At 33.8% G+C, this 21,046-nt stretch overlaps 1 protein-coding gene across 4 annotated transcripts in view; it reads right to left on the reverse strand.

Moving 5' to 3' along the window:
* The window catches only part of LOC126760108 (uncharacterized), an 82,388-nt gene that overhangs the window by 13,978 nt on the left and 47,364 nt on the right, over positions 1 to 21,046 (reverse strand). For 3 of the 4 annotated variants that reach the window (XM_050475517.1, XM_050475516.1, XM_050475520.1), the window contains one exon: positions 3,038 to 3,319. In XM_050475517.1, the coding sequence (XP_050331474.1) occupies positions 3,038 to 3,319 (282 nt within the window). Of the gene's footprint in view, positions 1 to 3,037; positions 3,320 to 20,068; positions 20,672 to 21,046 lie in introns of those variants that run through there. The other variant, XM_050475519.1, reaches the window with a different exon arrangement.

A 21,046-nucleotide genomic window follows, 5' to 3' on the forward strand; every position in this document is an offset into this window, starting at 1 on the left:
CTTATCGCCACACGAACACCTGTTTTTCGTAGGAAACGCTGCGGCGCTATCAAGCCCTTCTATAGCTTAATGCATAACTGTATTTTTGTGTCAAAAAATTATTTGTTTGTCTATATTTATCAGTTCAAAGGCACACAAGTATGAGATAATAGCTTTTTGTTTACCAATTTTTATTTTATCGGTTTGCACATAGTACGAACAGGTGTGCAAATAGTGATTTTTGATAATGTTGCTAATTTAAGCCATTTGCTGACACGTCACGGACATTCCAACACTTTAAGGTTAGATAATAATATATACATATACATATACATATATGGGAACGTAGGGGGAAATATTCGGTAGCCGAAAAAGTATTTTCGTATTTCTTATCAAACTTCATCTTATTTTTTGTTATATTTATACTAATAAATAAATAAACAAAAATGTAGCATTTTGGTCGACCACTTTTTGCCATCTTTCTGATAGAGACTTTATTCCATCAGTTGTTGACAGTAAAATGTAGAATCAATCGTTCGACCAGGCTGGAGCAGCTAATAGTGGATGATTCCTTTCCAATCCCACTAAACACTCAGCACAACTTTTCGAGGCGCCAATCCTGGCTTTGCGACCATTTATTGAGCATGATCTTTTTCGCACATTATTTTCGTATTTGATCCACTTTTCTTCTCCAGTTACCATTCGCTTCAAAAATGGTTCGATTTCATTTCGTTTCAGCAAAGAATCGCAAATGTTAATTCGGTCAATTAAATTTTTCACAGACAATTCATGTGGTATTCTCATCGAAATTTCCAGAACGGAAGCGTTTGTGCTACGCGAACTGATACAGCATCGTCTCCGTAAACTTAACGAATTTCATTGGTGCCTTGCGTGGCATTCTTCCCTTTTTTATACAAAACTTTCAAAATATAGCGAATTTCTTCATTATTTTCACTCATTTTTGAGCAGATGTAACTTTTTTTGAACTTCTCCAAATTTAATGTTTTTTTTGGCTAAATGAAGCTTAAAATCTCACCTTTACAACACTGTATGGTATGACACAATATGATTGGTAGCACTGGAGATATGCGAATGGAACGACATCTATCGACAAAATACGAAAAGACTTTTCCGACTACCCAATATTAACTAAAATTTATCATAAAAGCTTTACTTTTATTTTTTAAAAACGTGTAAGAAAAGGTAAATTTTGTTTCTCTTGTTACATATTTATGAAAGAGACATTTCTCTAACATTTTGGATTATTTGTGCTATCAAGTCGCTTACAATGTTCATCGATGTTTATCGATAACAGCTAATTTCTATTGGAAATTTTCACCAATTTTAAAAGTTTTAAAGAAATAAGATAAACTAACTCAAAATAATAAATATAATAATATTAACGGCGCAATAACTCTAATTTATGCCTGCCTCAGCAATATAATTATTTAAGCCTTTATCTGATTAACTTCTAATCAACGCCTTGGCGCCATAAAAAACTTACATTCATACATACATGTACAAAAATATGTATTTACACATACTTAAAGTGACTTTTCGTGACATTCTAAATACGAAACCCCACGCCGCCCCAACGAATAGCTGTAACCAACTACAAGCTTTAACTAGGTCTCGTTGGCGCGGCTACACGTCTAGCTTTCTCCTATCTCGAGCTGCTGATATACTAATGTCGTTTAACTCTCAGTGTGCCATTAAACACTCGCTCGGCTATCTTAAATGGGTATCTAAGTATTTTACTGGTTGAATTACTTTTACTTATGTCGTTTGTTCTTAGTCGGTATTTTCTGCTGTAGGCGTTTCATTGCTTCTGAAGCGTGCGTCTTTTGCGATAAAGAGAATATGCACAGTCAGCTATTGTTGGAATTGTTGGTTTAAAATTTGTTGATTAATTAATATGTTTTGTAGACCTTGTAAATTTAAATATACACGAAGTATCTAAAAATTGAAAACCTAATGGAGTTTTTTCTAACTTTACTCTGGCGAAGTATAGTTCCTATTATTTTGATTGATGGAAATAATAAGAGAAGAATAAAAAAATTAAAAAAAAAATCGTTCGCTTTGTTCAGATTCACAACTTTCTCTCCAATAATTGTGTTTATGTATGTATGACTATATATAATAGTAAGGCTTTATATTTACATTCCATTTGCTTTCTAACAATACACAAATCGCTTTCAAGATTGTAGAAAATTAAAAAAATAACTAAATAATACGCTATTGACCTAAATGTATGTATGTATAACCCCAATTGCTTTTAATGCTGGTATGACAGCATTGATTTGCAGTTTTTTGCTCTCAATTTCCCTTTCACAAGTATTCTTTTTTATCAAAATATCTTCAATCGGCTTCATTTTACTACTGAAGAAAGCATTGCAAATTGCAAACAAGACAACAGAAAAGCGATCGTACAGGGTTTGTCCGGAAAGTAATAGAACTGATTTTCTTTCGTCGCGACTGTATTACAGAGCGTGCGCGCAGCGACTGCGTTCCTAGCTAACGAACGAGCGGCTGGCTGGTCAGTTGTCTCCGAGCACCTGGAGTGTCAGGACAAATATTTTCGCGCGACGTATTTCTGTGAGTGGTGCAAGCCGAAAGAAAGGGAAGAATGAGCAAATCCTAAGTGAAAACGATGCTCATTGTCTTTTTTGACATCAAAGGCATTGTCCGCCATGAATTTGTTCCTCCTGAACAAACCGTCAACCCCAAGTTTTGGGTCCGACAAGACATCGCAGCCAATTTGAAGTTGCAGCTACGATTGGCTCAATAATTTTTTTTAAATCGACTCAGTCCTACTACTTTCAGGACAAACCCTGTATGGAGAACTTTTTTTTATTTTACAAGATATTTTCACTAAATTCGGCATAGCTTATTATGTAAGGCAACGCTATAATCCCGGAACAAATTATTCAGATAGGAACACAATTTAACTAACTAACTAAGAAACTAACCGCTCAAATGGAAGAAGAACATAGCATTTTGGCATTCCCTCTTAATGATATTGGTAATTATATTATCTGTGTATCTACAACTGACTCACCTGACGTCGACACGATAATTGTTCAGATTCTGCGTTGAACTGTCCGACGTTGTCGAATAGGCTGTGTTGTAATTATCGCTTTGATTGGAGCTCTGCCGTTTATGTTGTTGTTGCTTTTGCTTCTGCGTCAGCTGTGTTCTGCTTGAGCTGCTCGAATTGCTGCTGTTCGGCGAGGTTTCTTTGTCCTGCAAGTTTAATATTGTGACACTCTGCGTTTCAGCGTGCCTTTGCAATGGTGCCATGGAAGTAGAATCGTTGGGAGTTGTAGCAAACGTACTGACGCTGCAAGTACAAAAGAAGTAAAGAAACATTAAAAGAAATTGCAAATGAAATTAAAGGATATAGAATAATAGACGAGAGAGATTATACTAAGTGCAACACAAACAGAAAATGATTGCAAGTGCTGTGTGTATTATGGAGCAGAGAGTGGACTATAGTGAGTTACGCAGCTGAAAGCCACAGAAATAGCCGTTGAAAGCGCTTCTTTTATTATTTTATTGTTCAATATATTTGCTATAACAATGATAGTGTTTCACAATAACTTTCAGGGGAATAAATACACATTGTATTGTATATTTGCTTGCGTATTTATAACGGTTTATTATTATCATTATGAGCGATTGGCATTATCATATCAATTGTCCATTGAACCATAGAACTGATAATTGATTGTATTAAGCGTAAATTGCTGTTTGAATTACATACCCTAGCTGTACTAATATGTCTACATTATACATAATGTATGGTAATATAAAATATATATGAATGTATGTAACATTTATATTATAGACCTTTTATTACTTTTTATACCTTGAAGAGTGTATATTAAGTTGGCTACGAAGTTTGTGACACCCAGAAGGATATGTCGGAAACCTTATAAAGTACAGATATTGGGTAGTCGAAAAAGTCTTTTCGTATTATGTCAATAAATGTCGTTGCAGTCGGTTATCTCCAGTGCTACCAATCACACTGTGTCATACCATACAGTGTTGGAAAGGTGAGATTTTAGGTTTCATTTAACCAAAAAAAAATAAATTCGGGAAAAAAGTTACAGCTGTTCAAAAACGAGTGAAAATGATGAAGAAATTCGCTATATTTTGAAATTTTTGTATAAAAATGTGAAGCATGTCACGCAAGCCATCAATGAAATTTGTGAAGTTTACGGAGACGATGCTATAACAGTTCGTTTCGTTTTCGTTCTGGAAATTTCGAAATTTCGATTTACACCGATGAAAGTTTTACGCTGCTGGAATAATGTCTCTAGCAGAAAAATGGCAAAAAGTGGTCGACCAAAATGGTACATGTTTGTTTATTTATTTATTATTACAAAAAAAAATAAGTTGAAGTTTTATTAGAAATGCGAAAATACTTTTTCGACTCCCCAATATGTATCTATGTATGTAAGATCGGAGCACTATTGCTTACAGCTGTCAAGCAAGCTAGAGAACTTTTCATACCCTTTTATGTTATAAGAAATGCTTTGAAGGGTATTATAGCTTCGATTATATCAAAGTTAATGTTTGTTCTTGTTTTTTCTCGCGTTTCATAAATATGGACATATGAATATTTGCTTGACTGCTGTTTTGTTTTTGTTGCAAATTATTCTTATTTAGTATTAAATTACATATTTTTAATCTCACTGTTTGGTCAAGATTGCACATTTATTCATAAATATGAGACAGACTTTCATTCATTAAAATGTAAACATAAAAAACGCCCACTTAGTATCTTTACTCGCATGTGTTATATATTGTAAATGTGTATACATAAGTAAGTGTTAATTATTTTATTTACTAACATATCACTTATACCAATGTATTCGTATATACATATACCATATGTACATTAGGGTGTGTGGGTTATTTCCCACATTGATTTTTTTTGCAGACACCCCCCGAAATTTCCTCCTATTTTCCTCATGTGGAATTGTTTAATAGTTTGCATTAAACAAGTAAACATAGAGCTTCAACACAACGGTATTCTAATACAAAATTTTCCGCTTTAGAATTGATTGATTTTTTCATAAAGCCATTCGTATACATACATAGTTATATGCAATTAAAGTTATATATCAAGTGCACTGAGCAAAAAAATTACAATTAATTTTCTTTAATTTGTTTTAATCAATCTATTTTTCTAAGTTTTAATATTATAAATTAAAAATTAATTTTTTTAATAAAAAAATATACATACATACATATAATATATTTAACGATAATTTATTTTATTTTTCTAAGTTGTAAAATTATAAACTTATATCATTTTGTAGTATGTCCCAGCTTTAAGATTTCTAAATATGTAAAACGACCCAACCTAATGCCCAAATCAACACATGTCCAATAATTCTGATTATCTGCTGTTTGAATTTGAAGTAACAGTTTAATTTATTTGCGCTAGAAGGAGTGGTTGAAAATAATATGCCTTGACGTCAATCTACCTATGTTATGTGGGGAACATATGTATGTACATATGTATGTAAGTAAGTGAAGAACATAAACATAAATATGCTCATACCATCATTAGGTATGTCAAGGATATAAACATATGCAGAAGTTTTATTTACAAAATTTACATAAAACATCGTTTTGTTAATGTGTTCATTAATGGTTGCCTACTTTTAGGCTTCATGGCGCTAGGTAAATATTTTGGCGACTTTTTGATAACTCTGTGACGAGGTTGATAAACCTTATCTGGCCTTTGGCTAACTATCATTAACAAATAAAAGTACATTTGGGTATTCTAGCTGCACAAGTGCTCGCAGAGCTGAGTTGTAGAAGCGAAACAATTAATTAAGCATACTTTCAGGCGTAAACAAGTTGAGTTTTGAATTTTATAATTATAAATTTAAATTTGTTAAAGCAGAAATTATGTAAATTTAAGATGAAGTCTAATATTTGTTATTAATGTAAATTTTACGTAAATTTTTTAAAGTAAAAAAAGAGAGAGAGTGTAAGGGGCGAATATAAAGTATCCATCATAATTTTAGAAATATTTAAACTATCGTAAACCCATAAGAAGTCGTAAGCTGTGACGTCAATTAAAAATATAATCATAATAAAGAGCCGGGGGGTTGAGCTGAAATGTTTATAGCATTCTAAAAAATAATAATACGAAGAAACAAAATAAAATGATAGGAGCATATTAAAAATAGCAGCGAATTACTTATTTGCTTGTGTGTACACAAGCGTAAGCAACAACTTGCAATGTTTACACGCTTTTTGAAGGCAGCAAAACAACATTGTAGCGCCTTTTTATGGCATAAGAGTTTGTGGTCAAGTTGTTGTACATGCATGGTTTGAGAGGCAATGGAATGGAGCATTTATTTGCGGTTTAAATTAACAGTATCTTATTTAACTGCCGAAAGGGGTGTGTAATCAATTTGAAACAGTATTTAGCGCCAGAAATTATTTAAAATCTTTTACGCAGCGCTTTATTAGCTTAACGCGCAAAATAAATACTAATAAAAAATGTCGCATATTTTCAAAGCAATAACAACTAACCAAATAAACACTAAAAGCTGGTTTGTAAAAATTTGTTAAAGTAATAGGTACAGCTATAAGGTGGTATATAAAGTAAACTTAAAAATTTTATTTGTGTAATTAGTTAATGTAATTAGTTTGTGACAATTTTCATTTTACATTTAGCACTTCTGTAGAAAAAGGTGCTGGCAAGTAATGATTTTGTTGCCCCAACTCTCGCGTACAAAGTGCTGATATGAAAACAATTTAGTTATATGTGAGTGCGCACAATTAAAAGTAATTACTCTTTATACCACGCCAGCGGTAGTAAAGTTAACAACTTGCTTTCGCTAACAAGCCAAGTTTTTTCTTGTAAAAGCAACAGGCACGACAAAATAAAGTAGCGAATATCTGCTGATATGACTGCTATTAATTTAAAATACATAAAGGTGCAAGCATACTTGTATACATGCTTACGGCAGACAAACATATGTATGTACCATAGATCATATAATAAAAAGCTGAATTAAAAAAAAAAAGTTTGCTTACATTTCGATAGCTGAGTTGTGATATTTCAGACAGGCGAAAGGCATAGCAAGGAGCGTAGAAGGCAAAGTGGTTCAATGCAGAACTTTGACAGAGCGCGTGAATGAGGAAAAACTCGTCCACAATTTAAATACTAGTACCATTATAATAGTGTCTATTTTTCATATTTTGCGGATACATAATTTAATTACGTCTGTCCATTCGTGCAGGTGATGACTTAGGGAGTGGCATTTATGGCTAAAAAAATTGTTGAAAAGTGGGTCTGGCCCCCAGATATAAGAGATACGATTTTAAAACATCCGGTTGGCTTTATACATTACAGGGTTTGTCCGGAAAGTAATAATAATAGATCGATTTAAAATAAAATTACTGAACCAATCGTTACAATTCTTTAAAAACTTTTTAAAATAGGCTCCTTCTGCGTCGCTACAGCGTCACTGAAGGCATTCTCAAGGCATGCTGCTTGGATCCTCTCTGTCGTCTCAAAATACTTGCCTTTCATTCGCCTTTTCAAGTAAGGAAACAAAAAAGCTGTAGGGCGGTTGCGGAAGTGTTGGGATGCCGGCCTTGATTAGCAAGCTGCTCACAGGAAAGGTGGTGTAAGTTGCAACCATCTTCGCGCACATTTGCGCTTGTTCAAGTGCTCCTTCACAATGTCATAAACCACAGATTTTGATAAATTTAACATCTAAGCAATTAAACGAATACTTAGTCGACGGTCTGAGTTCAAAACTTTGCGCACACGAGTCACATTGTCTGTATTTATTGAAGTCGCAGGTCTACCCGCACGGTCTTCCTCAGCGACCTCTTCCCGGCCCTCCAAGAAAAGCCTGGTGCCATCGTTGGCACCACTTCTTGCTAAAGCAACATCTGGGCAAGCCTGCTTGATCATATCAAACGTTTCTATCGCAGATTTACCGGTTTTCACACAGAATTTAATCGCGTACCTCTGCTCTAACGAACGCTGCATTTTCGGCGTGCACCAATCACAGAAAAACATCGCGCGCAAATGTTTGTCCTGACTCTCCAGGCACTCGGAGACAACTCACCAGCCGCTCGTTCGTTAGCTAGGAACGCACTCTACCGAATACGGTAGGTGCGCGAACGTTCCGAAGTACAGCGGCGGAAGAAAATCAGTTCTATTACTGGACGACGGAAAATAAAATATATATATAGGGAAGGTTTACTTCTGAAGGTATGTATTTCCTAGCTTTGAATCCGAACTCAGCCCTTCCTTACTTGTTCAACATTTCTTTATCATTAGTTCTGCTTTTCCTTGCATGAAGACACATATTATCTGAAGAAATTGTTTGTACTATCGCTAACCACAAAAACCGATCTTTAGTAAAAGGTTTTAAGAAATATATATGTAGATATTGTTTGGATGTGCAGTTACGTCCTTCAGTATTTTTAACTTGCGGAATGTTCCGAATTTCGATTTAAAACAATTTTATATTTACTCAGAATCCATAAAGTGATTTATAATGCATATTTATATATATTTATGAATGTATGTTGTATATAAACACATTTATATACTAAAAGCTGTTATTGTTTTCTCATGCGCTTTGTTTATTGTATTTCTCTTTTTAGCAACAAAAACGCTACAATGGTTATTGAACTGGAACCAGCGCAGCATTGACCCAATATAAAGACACGCCGTTTACCGGTAGGAAATCTTAATTACATCATATTTAAAGCTCATTTAATTATAAACTCTTCCACATCATGGACATTCAACTGCACACAACAGCTAAGCAAAGTAAATACAGTTATTTCTAAAGTAACCGATACTGATTTTAGTCTGCTGCGCCACAGGGTCTTCATTCTACCTTTAATAGCATATACCAACAATATGTACATACATATATTATATATGTATAGTCAAATCAATAATATTTTCTTGCCACTGCACCCCATTTCCTTAATTACAGTTCAAAAGCTTTCGTAAAGCACAAAAAACTAGAGCAAATATTAAGTTAAATGTAATATTTGCTTATTGGCAAGCCAATAGTTAATTGCATTAGCTAATGAAAGGTTGCATATATACTAAATAAATAACTTTTTTCACTTTGCTTTTTCAGTTAGAAAACGTTAATTGAAATATTTAGATCAGAGAGCCTTCCAAGTAATTACATCGATATAACTAAATCTATTTATGAAGCAAAACAAACAAAAAAACATTGACTTCGGCTGCTTCGAAGTTAAAATACCCTTGGCAGGTGCATTTCTTATAGCTTAGAGGGATATAAAAAGAACTTTATCTTGAATTTGTTCGGGCAGTTGCATTATTCGGAGATTCTAAACTTGTCTGAGCCAATAATCTTTGCCAAATTTCGTGAAGATTTATTATACAATAAAAGAGTTTTTCACACAAGTACTAGAAGAAGATCGAATAGTATGTATGGCAACTACATATATATATGCTAGAGTGGTCAGCAAATGAACAGCTTCTTGTATAGAAAATATTGTCCGCAAAATTTCAGATCGGAATCTCAAAAGCTGAGGCACTAGTTGCTGTATCTACAGAGGGAGAGTTAGACCTACGTGACTAAATCGACTCAGCTCGTCACGTTGATCATTAATATATGTATATGTACTTTAAAGGACCTAATGTACCCTGTTTAGGGTATAAATAAAGTTCAGCGTATTAACGGCATCGGCAAACTTATTTTTTTTTTCATTTTACAGTTGCTTTTCACCTTGCCCCAAAACCTTCACAGCTGCTGCCATTCCGTTTTATGATAAATGACCGAAAGCTGTACGTTTTCCGAAAGGCAAACGCGAATCAAAGTAACCTAAAATGAAATTTTCTCATACACGATTTATTATATATAGTTTGTGTGTATGTCTAAATTATGTGAGCACCTTGAAATTTTGTTTTGAATTATATTTCAAATGCATTGCGGCAGCTGCGTAGCAGGTGGTCTAATTTTCTGTTTAGACATTATTTTTCTTGTGTTCAAATGAGCGATGGGCCTGGTTTTTTTAAACGGATTGTTATTGTTAATAACGTTTAATTACGAATATGAATCCAAGAGATTATACTTGAGGTTTAATTTTGAATATGTTCATACAAATAAATTTCATTGGAAAATCCAACGAATTTAAGGCTTATTTCTCAATGTCTGGTTACCAGCCTTTCTGTCCAATTAATAGAGTTGTCCTTAATATATTGTACTTAATACGCATCAACAAATTGTGAGACCGGCCAATGTGCATTGTTAATGGAAATGTCCACTTAATAGAGCGTCCATTTAATAGAGCTTTCACTGTATTTTTTTATTTATGAATTATTTTTACTATCCTATCTTCTAAGTTGGTTCGAACTGGGCACAGTGTGCGAAATTTCGCTGAAATCGGTTCATCAGTTTAGGCGTCCATCGCGGACAAACAACGGGACACGTAATTTTTGTATAATAAGATATAATGTAGTAATTTTATATTTCATTGCCAAGTGTCAATATGCTTGTAGAAAATCACCAAACCATTGCGAGCACTGCTGAAATCAAAGCCGGGTTTACTCACATTTAAAGCTTCACGGTGGGTTGATCAATTATAAAAAACAAAATATACATATATATGTATGTATATATGTATCTTCATTTAAATATATGGCAAGATTAAGCTATATGACAGCCTAGCGAGTAAAGAGCTTTTGTGAGGTTAAGTCTTTTCGTATTTCTAATCAAACTTCAACTTATTTTTTTATTTATAATAATAATAAATGTAACTTTTTTCAACTTCCCCAAATTCAATTTTTTTTGGTTAAATGATGCTTAAAATATCACCTTTCCAACAATATATGCTATGACACAATGTGATTGGTAGCACTGGAGATATACAGGTACGACTGCAACGACATCTATTGACAAAATACGAAAAGACTTTTTCGACTACCAAAAATACATATATGGTATTTATAGGGATTTTTTCAATGATATGATTAAATACATTTAGTATACATATAGTGGTAAGAATATGAATTACCTTCTCGCTAGTAGTAGTCACTAGTGAGTAGGTAATTCATATTAGTGGGGTTAGAATGTTAAAAAAAGGTAAATATGTAGTGATATCATTGTTATTATACAGGGAAAAAGAGTGTGCGTTGTTCCCCGCTGAAACTGCGTACCAAATTTTTCCAAAATCTCTTCAAGATATAATAGTAATTGTTAATAAAATTCCAGCTTCGTATATAACTGTTTTATACACTCACTGTTAATATTTTTCTACACGTTTTTTTAGTTTATTTCTTTCTTATAAAGACACTAGAAACTTGCCACTCACTATACATTTTATTAATTGTATAGCAGAATCGAAGTTTACATGTTTTTTTTTATTTATTTATTTTGAAAACAGGAAATCGAAAGAAACACGAACAAGGCAATTTTCAAATTTCAAACCGTTTTGCGAAAGAGGAACCGCAAACCGCAACCGCCGCGAAAGAACACAAACTGAACGCAACTAATTTTGGCAGTTACGCTATGACCACCGAAACATTTAACTAGACAACGCTGCCGAGAGCAAAAGACAATGGAGAATATAAACAAAAAAAATGACGCGACTTGGAGCAACAAAAAATTTAAAAGCCATAATACAATAACACTGAAAACTAGTAAAATGAAAATACAATTTTACACAAAACATTGAAAATAATGAGCGCAAACGGCAAAAGACAAGTGGCGGCGAACGAAGATGAATAGCAAAGCATAAACAAATAAATAAAGTAACGAAGCAGTATAACTGGAAGCGGTGAAATGATGAAAGAATAGCAACGAATTATAAAAAGAAAAAAAAAATAAATTAATTAAAATAAAAATAGTAGCATTGGCTATAGATACTAGCATAAACCAGCGAGTAGTGTAAAAAGTAAAAGAAATAAAATGTAACGGCAAAATAAAAGATTTTCGAACACAAATTGAGTCAAGCACAGCAAAAAAAATAAACAAGAAAAAAATTGCGCCTTTAATGTATAAGAAAAAAATGAAAAAATAACGAATTGTTGGGCGAAAAATACGAAATACGAAGTAGTTAGCAAAAATAAACAAGAAAAAGCAAAAAATAAAAATTAAATATGCTTAAAAATGCAAAATTAATGCTTAAGCCGGCACAATGGCGGCGACAACGTGACTGCCACCGCCGAGCGATTATTGCGGGAGTTCAATAAACCGTTACAAAGCAATTAATTTTACTTGCATACAAACATATGCATAAGTACCATAGTATGTAGTACGAGATAAAACAAATTTAATTTAATTTAATTTGCAGTTTAATAATTAATTTAGTCTACACAGAATAAGACCAGCACAAATTGTACGTTTTATAATAAACCTAGCCTAAAAATCTAGCCGAATAATGCATTTTTGAGAATAATAAATATTGAGAAAGGTTTCAAGCGCGAATTAACCATATCATTAAAGGACAGTCCTAATATATACGACTGCGACGACATCTATTCTCAAAATACGAAAAGACTTTTTCGACTACCCAATATTTAAAGGGTTAAAAAATCGATTTTTTGTTTTACATACTACTGTTATCGAAGAGTGAATTTGTATATGTATAAAATGTAAATACTTTGTTTATTCTTCCAAAATAATTTCATCCTCTTTAAACTAATCCCGGTCCAACAGTCGGAATAGAATTTTTCCGGTAAAGTCTTCAATTCGATCTCCTCAATCGTATCAAAACGGCATTCCGGTAATGGCCTTTTGAGTTCACTGAATAGCTAGAAATCGCACGGAGCCTAATCAGACGAATATGGTAGTAGATATAGTGACTGAAGGAAAGTGGCTGTATACATATGTATATGCTGAGTTCCAGGCCAGAAAAGAATTTCAGAAAACGAAATAGCTGATGAGATCTGCTTGCCGTCTGACACGAGTCTAGATTTCACAAAAAAGTCGAGAAGAACCAATGCCGTATGGCATGCTGCATTATCGTGATGCAGGAACCACAAATGATATTTCAACACTATCAGCAAGATCCGGCAATTGACAATTTTCAAGCAACAAATCTTTGATTTTTTGGACGTGGCACACGTCAGTAGGAGTTGATGGTTGCCCAGAGTGCAGTCCGTCTTTAACGCGGACTCGGTTCGCTTTGAACTCGTTGTGTCGTGTTTTTTTGTGCCATAGTTTGCTCACTAAATGCCTACCACAACGTTTTCAAAGTGCCCGTTCAAGAATAATCGCTCCGCAAACAAAATTGGATGCAAGTTCTTTGCGCAACAAAATCAACCATTATTAAAATTTGAATTTGGTTGTTAACAAAAACACGTGTAAATCGAAGATAATAAAACCTTTTGACAAGCATACGCATGGCAAATGTTATAGACAGTCTCACCAATCTAGAAATAAAAATACCTGCCTCCCTGTTGCATTGGAATTTTAAATGACAATTTCTTCGAATGAACATACATATGTACATACCTACATATATTTGAAAATATTCTCCAAAAATTTTAAGTTTATCCGACAAATCATATTAATTGCATTTATAAGATTTCGCAAAAAGTTGTTTTCAAAGCCGGTGAAAATAATTTATCCCAAACGTACATTTTCATACGAGGTTCTTAGGTATTTCTCAGGTAGTGGTCGAGGAAATATACATTTTTGATAACAATTTCGATTTTTAAAGGGTTAGATGAGTTTGAAATTTTCAAAAAATCGTTTTTTTGTTTGTCTTATTAAATTCTACAACATCTCTACAATTTATAGAGTGCCTGGCCTGCAGGTCACCGCCATTTCATGTAAACATGTCATATGATAACATTTCACTTAACATAAATGTCAAGTATATAACAGAGTGACTGGCATCGCCACCGCCGACTGAAGATTTTCCAGGCACCAGCGTTTCTTATATAGAGCCTGGCCTGTAGGCCACCGCCATTTCATGTAAACAAGTCATATGATAACATTTCACATAACATAAATGTCACGTCACAACATAACAGAGGACACCGCCGGCCACTGGCTGGCACCAGCAATTCTTATATAGTGACTGGCCTGCGGGCCACCACCGGCTGAAGATTTTCCAGGCACCAGCGTTTCTTATATAGAGCCTGGCCTATAGGCCACCGCCATTTCATGTTAACATGACATATGATAACATTTCACATAACATAAATGTCACGTCACAACATAACAGAGGACACCGCCGGCCACTGGCTGGCACCAGCAATTCTCATATAGTGACTGGCCTGTAGGCCACCGCCGACTGAAGATTTTCCAGGCACCAGCGTTTCTTATATAGAGCCTGGCCTGCAGACCACCGCCATTTTATGTAAACATGTCATATGATAACATTTCACTTAACATAAATGTCAAGTCACAACATAACAGAGGAGATCGCCCGCCACTGGCTGGCACCGGCACCAGCGTTTGTTATATAGTGCCTGGCTGCAGGACACCACCATTTCTTGTAAACAAGTCATATGATAACAGTTCACATAACATAAATGTCACGTCACAACATAACAGAGGACACCGCCGGCCACTGGCTGGCACCAGCATTTCTTATATAGTGACTGGCCTGTAGGCCACTGCCGACTGAAGATTTTCCAGGCACCAGCGTTTCTTATATAGAGCCTGGCCTGCAGACCACCGCCATTTTATGTAAACATCTCATATGATAACATTTCACTTAACATAAATGTCACGGCACAACATAACAGAGGACACCGTTGGTAAATGGCTGTGACCGACACCAGCGTTTCTTATATAGTGCCTGGCCTGTTTCATGTACTCGTAAACATGTCCTATGATAACATTCACATTGTCCTAAATTTTCAAGTTGATCCGAGTAATAGTTTCGGATATACAGCCTTGAGAACTTGTGCGCTAGAGGCTAGCTACGCAAAGTACGCATCTTTAAAAGTTTTTTTCTCGAAACTGTGTTTTTGAAGTCGGTGGACACGATTTCTCGAAAAGTTATGTACCGATTTAGTTCGAATTGTATGTTCTTAAAATAACATTATCTAGTAGGACAATTTTTTGTTTCATTAAAACCTTTTTTATCAAAAAATGGCGAAAATTGACCAAAAAATTAGATTTTTTGTTCAAGGTCTGAGAAAAATAATTTTAATATTTTTTTATTTTCTTTGTTCAAGATAAACCAATAATAAGTTACGCTGTCCACAGCGAAAGCACGTTTTTTGTGAGACATTCAGGGAGCTGAGGTCTCAACGGCTGAATTTTCAACATTTTAATATCAAAATTTCAGGAGACATTGTTCAAATATGTACCTTTGATATGCCATAATATATTTTTCAAATATATGATTGCTTATGATGGAAAAATCGTAAAAATAACCTTTTTTTTGTACCTCTGAAATCTGAAATCCACCTAACCCATTAAGTCACTTTGATATTTTTCTATAAATAAAAAAAAAAAACGATTTCTTTGGGAAGTCGTCATTCACTTAAATTATCTTGTCATATATTGTTGCCAATCGTACATTAGTGGCTTGGCTTGTAACTTGATTTCCTTTATTTTCACAACTTTTTGCCGTCATTAATTCAAGCCTTCAACTTTTTCTGCTATTTAAACAGGTTGATTCGTGCGAAGTTGGCTTTTTTAAATCGTTTAAACGCACGAAGCAATAATCGGTGTTCTTAATTATTTGAAACTTAAACACCTTCCGAGGCGATCCCCAATAATGCTTAAAGTAACACTTTAAGTCATTCAAACTGAAATATATATGTACATATGTATGTATAAAAGTATGTATACATAATTATGCGTATTCAGTATTTTACGCGGCCAAGCAGAAATTTATAATTTGATACACGTTTTTCTTGGCTAACTACGCATTTAATTTCTGTAAGAATTTACGCTTACAAAGCATCTGTTTCCACTCCAATACTATTTGGTACCGCGCTATATGTGGCGACCTCGATTTGTAACAAGAAGTGAGCAAACGCGGCTGTTTTGATGTGGAATCGATGGTCTTACGTGCTAGGCGAGCGCAGAAAAGGACGGCATAAATACAATAGCTAACATCCGTGCGTATGCCAGCATCAAATAAATGAACTAACCGTGCGATTTTGTACGGTGATACAGTCTCAAGTCTCTAAATTTGAGATTTTAAGTTAGAGACAATTTTTGAGACGATTTTGCTATTCTGTAAGCGACAGTCACAGAATCTATTACATTTCATTATTCAGAGATGTTTTTACACTTGAATGAAAATAAATATGTCGATAACAAATATTAAACTTTCTATAACATAGTCAAAAAACATAACTACCAATAAAAATAAAAATATATGTTGACTTTGTTTCATAATATTTACGAAATTTATGTAAAATTGATTTATTTTTAATTTTTTCGTGTTTGAGTTGCTTACAAAATATAAAAAACGACAATCGATTAATATTTATGATGATCTCTATTCAGTAGATTCAAAATGGCAGACAAGAGTTCTTTTTGGTTTTGTGACCTGCTAACTACCAGGTCTCAAATATGAGGCAAAATTTTGAGACTAACGGTAGAGACTGTTTAGTGAATAGTAACTAGTCACAAATTGAGATTTTACCTCAAAATGCCTCAAATAGAAACTAGAGACTAGTTACAGAATCCCGCCATAAATCGCATTAATCAATGGCACTAATTTTATTGTATGCACGCATCACTTTTCGCCATTTCATTACATTTCATTGTAATATGACTTCATTTCATTTATTGTTGAGTTAATGTATACAATTTCAATGTATTTTAATTTTTAATGACAGTTAACAGTTTGGCTTAATTGATTTCAGCTCGCCTTTGCTTTCAAACAAACATAGAGTTTTGAGAGCGGAAACAGCAAAAAGTGATAGTGGATAGTTTGAGAGCGCCTGGATATACATATGTAAGTATATGTAAGTACACTGTGTTTAATCGACTGCAAGGTTGACTTCGCTTTCATTTTTAAAGTAAAATTGCTTATTGACAAAGAATTTACTTTACCAGAATATACGCGTAAAATTATTATTTCATTTTATTGAAAAAGAAAATTTAAATACAAAGTAGTAGAGCGAAATTAGTATAAAAATTGTTCACACTCAAGTGGCACTCAAACAGTTGACACAAATTTCAGAGTTACCTTCAGGTATTGACTAAGACAAAGTAATATCAAAAGTGGTTACGCGTGCTGTGGAATCGTGTGCCAGACAGAGTAACATGCTCAGAAGAGTCTTGCAAGCAAAGCAAACTCGAATGGATTGGAATGAAGTTGAATAAAAAATTTAAAGGTAAATTTGTACCAAAGGCAAGCAATCACAATAATGACCAATGGCATTGACTTCGGAAAATAAGTACATACATACATATATATTATACACATGCACAGAGGGTGCGAGAAAACGGAACATTAGCAAGAAGCAAATATTCGCGCCTTACACGCTGGCATAAAAATGAGTTCATTGAATATTTTATGAGCGCAGTAACTGTGAGTTGAAGAAGTACAATAATAAGCAATACTTATACTTGTTTGTCCGCGATGGACTTCTAAAATACTGAACCGATTTTAGTAAAATTTAGCACACTGCGTCCAGATCGAACCAACTTAGAAGATAGGATAGTAAAAACCATTCATAAATAAAAAAATACAGTGAAAAATCTATTAAATGGACGCTCTATTAAGCGGACAACTCTATTAACTGGACAGAAAGGCTAGTCCAGACATTGAGAAAGCATTCTTAAATTTGTTATTTTTTCCAATGAAATTTATTTGTATGAACATATTCAAAATAAAATCTCAAGTACAATCCCTTGGATTCTTATACCGACAAAAGCGTTTTAGACTTTCTTCTTAAATAAAATTTTCACTGTACTGTTGAATAGTTTATTATATTAATCATAGTATAAAATGTATACCACAGTACCTCGTGGCCGGATCCACTGTTTAGTTTATAAAAAATAATATACATTATTTGAAGTCAGCAAATAAATTATAATTTTTTTAGTTAGAAAAGCTAAGAAATCATATGAAAGATAAGAATTAAACAAAGGTAAGATAATTGTACAGCGTATTTGCTGTCAAAAATAATATAGAAAAGTAGAAATGTGTACAAAAATAAATCAAGAAGACAGGAAATGTCAATTGTATATGGTGATGTTGGTGACGGTATGTAGATATGTATATATGTAGCTCTTGGCACAAATATGTACAAATCAAAGTTAATTAAAGAAATGCCAAAGTAGAAGTAGCAACATATTTGAAAAAATATGCTGAGTGGATGGTTAATAATAAAAATAAAGCGATTAGGCGAGGAGATGTAAAAACTTATTCCGACTTGAAAAAATTCTTCAGAGATTATAGTATTGGTTTGAACAATAATCTATGTCAAAACTCGTGAAGATGTATTGACAAATAAAAAAATTCCGGACAAGAACTTGATTTGGATCTGTCAGTTTGTATGGCAGCTATATGCTAAACCTATCCGATCTGCACAATTTTTTGCGAGATTATAGCATTACAATGGACAATAATCTGTGCCGAATTTCATGCAGATATCTTGGCATATAAAAACATTTTCCATACAAAGACATGATTTCGATCGATCAGTTTGTATGGCAGCTAACGCTATAGTAGACCGATCTCAACGATTTCAATAAATTAAAACCTTTTTAGGAAGCAAAGACCTTGTGCAAAATATTAGATTGATATCTCAAAACCTGAGGGACTAATTCGCGCATATACATACACACGGACGTTGCAAAATCGGCTCAACTCGTCAAGTTAATTATTTACTACTGTGATCAAATTGAAAGGTAAATTTTTTCCATTTCTTTTCCTTCAAAGTAATGCTCTCCCGCTGCAATGCACTTAAGTATGTCAACGAATTTTCCAGTCAACATAACACTTGGAAAAATCCTCCGATGGTAATGGCATCAGAACCTTCTTCGATTCAGCTTTTATATCCGCAATTAAGTCAAAACGGTGTCCACGGAGTGGTCATGTGAATTTTCTGAATAGCCAGAATTTACACGAAGGTAAATCAGGTGAATGCGGTGGTTACGGCACGATATTAGTTGAAAATGTGGCGAAATGATCACGAATAACCAATGCAGTATGAGATGGTGCATTATCGCACTTCTGTCTTCAATAAATTCAGACATAGTAAAAATCGAAGAAGAAGAATTCACTTTTAGAGCATCACAAAACAACGCATATCTCAAATACTTATGAATATTTTGACGTGAAATTTAGCATAAATGTCACTAACAGTACTACCGACTTACATACATACGATACATACGAGGGCTTTAAAGAGTATCTAACATTTTCTTCTGGGCGTTACAAACTTCATGGCAAATTTCTCTAATTCAGTGTAAACAAACTACAAATAAATTATTTAAACCAAAGCAAATAAAGAAATATTAAAAAAAATTTAAAATAATAATATAAAACAGTTAACATGAAAAATGTATAAAAATTTAAAGGCTAAATTAGAATAAAACCCAAGCGCTAATGAAAAATTATATTTCTCTTGCTGAATAATAAAAATATTTAAGTTGTACAATAAATAAAATAAATCTACATAATTACTCATTTATAAATAAACTGCGCTTCAACCAATTGCCACAAATTCATGCCTAATTTAATTTATCCAACAGAACTTATTTATGCCCACAGACAAATACAGACATCTAAATTTAAATTTAAATATTTATGTATGTATGTACATATGTATGTATGTATATTCAGAATAAAAAATAGCGTCAAAGCAGCAAACAAGTTTTTCTTACACACACAAATATGCATACATACATCCATATATTATTATTATGTATTTAAGTTAGGTTAGGTTAGGAATCCGAATCAATGCGTCCTATTGTTATGCTCTTATACGAGTAGTACATATGTATGTACATAGCTTTATAAATAAATAAATATGTGTAAATATGTATGCACACACACTCTTACACGTGCGTACAGCTAAACGAGTTATGCATTTTTTCTAATTCTTGCACGTTCTTTTGACTTAATTTTGTGTATCTGCGCTTTGTGCATGCCTACTTTCTAAGAATTTCGTGTCTACCTTCGCAAGAGTACGCCTCTACGTCGCTCCGCCGTTGTGGGCAACTTTTGATGCGGTTTTATGGCTTCCTCACAACTGCCACGACGTCCAAAATTGCTTTTGTTGTTGGCTGCACTCGAATTGTGGTTGCTGCTGTTTGTGGCACCACTGCCCGAGGTGGCTGCTGCAACACTTTGCAACAGACACATCAGCGACGTATTGTTGGAGTACATTTTACTTTTGGGCGCTTGACTTTTTTCTCAATATTTCAACGCTTTTGTGGTATGCGCAAGGCGTTTGCACTTTTTTTTGCACACAAAACAAAAAAAATTAGGCAAAAAAAATATTAATTATTGATGGCGGCGCTCCTTTGTGTTTTCCATTTTTTATTTTTCTGCAGCTAAATTGACATACTTTAAAGCTTTATTTTCACCCAACACTGTCCGTATTCAGGAAATATATTAATAAACAATATTTTACGCTGATTTGACACCCTCAAACCGGTCGAAAATTATATTTTACGCCGAGCAAATACAACATGCGAACATATACATATGTATGTACACCAATGCATGTACAGACTATTGTATGTGTGCGTTTGTGTCGAATAAAAATTGCATATTCTTCAAAAAATCCACGCGCCCCACATACGACGTTACGACGCACGCGACTGTTGATACCGAACTGCCAAGCGCCTGGCTGCATTCGAATTAAGTTCAATAAAATAAGCACATAATGCAGAGGCAGAAAAAATATTACAACAAATAAAAGAGTAAAAGCAGCAGTAAGGATACATACAGACACACAAGGTAAATAATAAAAACAAAAAACAATTGAGGTGACGAGTGACTGTAAGTTACCATGCTACCGGCTCTTTGTTGGACGTAAACCCCAATTGCACTCATTGAAAATTTAGTAAATAAGCGCACACATACCCACACAGCTATCACGTATGTACGTCTAAAGAAACGAGAGAAGCAATAAAAAGTTGATAAGTTT

This window comes from Bactrocera neohumeralis, chromosome 5 (genome assembly GCF_024586455.1).
Source record: "Bactrocera neohumeralis isolate Rockhampton chromosome 5, APGP_CSIRO_Bneo_wtdbg2-racon-allhic-juicebox.fasta_v2, whole genome shotgun sequence".
NCBI lineage: Eukaryota > Metazoa > Arthropoda > Insecta > Diptera > Tephritidae > Bactrocera > Bactrocera neohumeralis.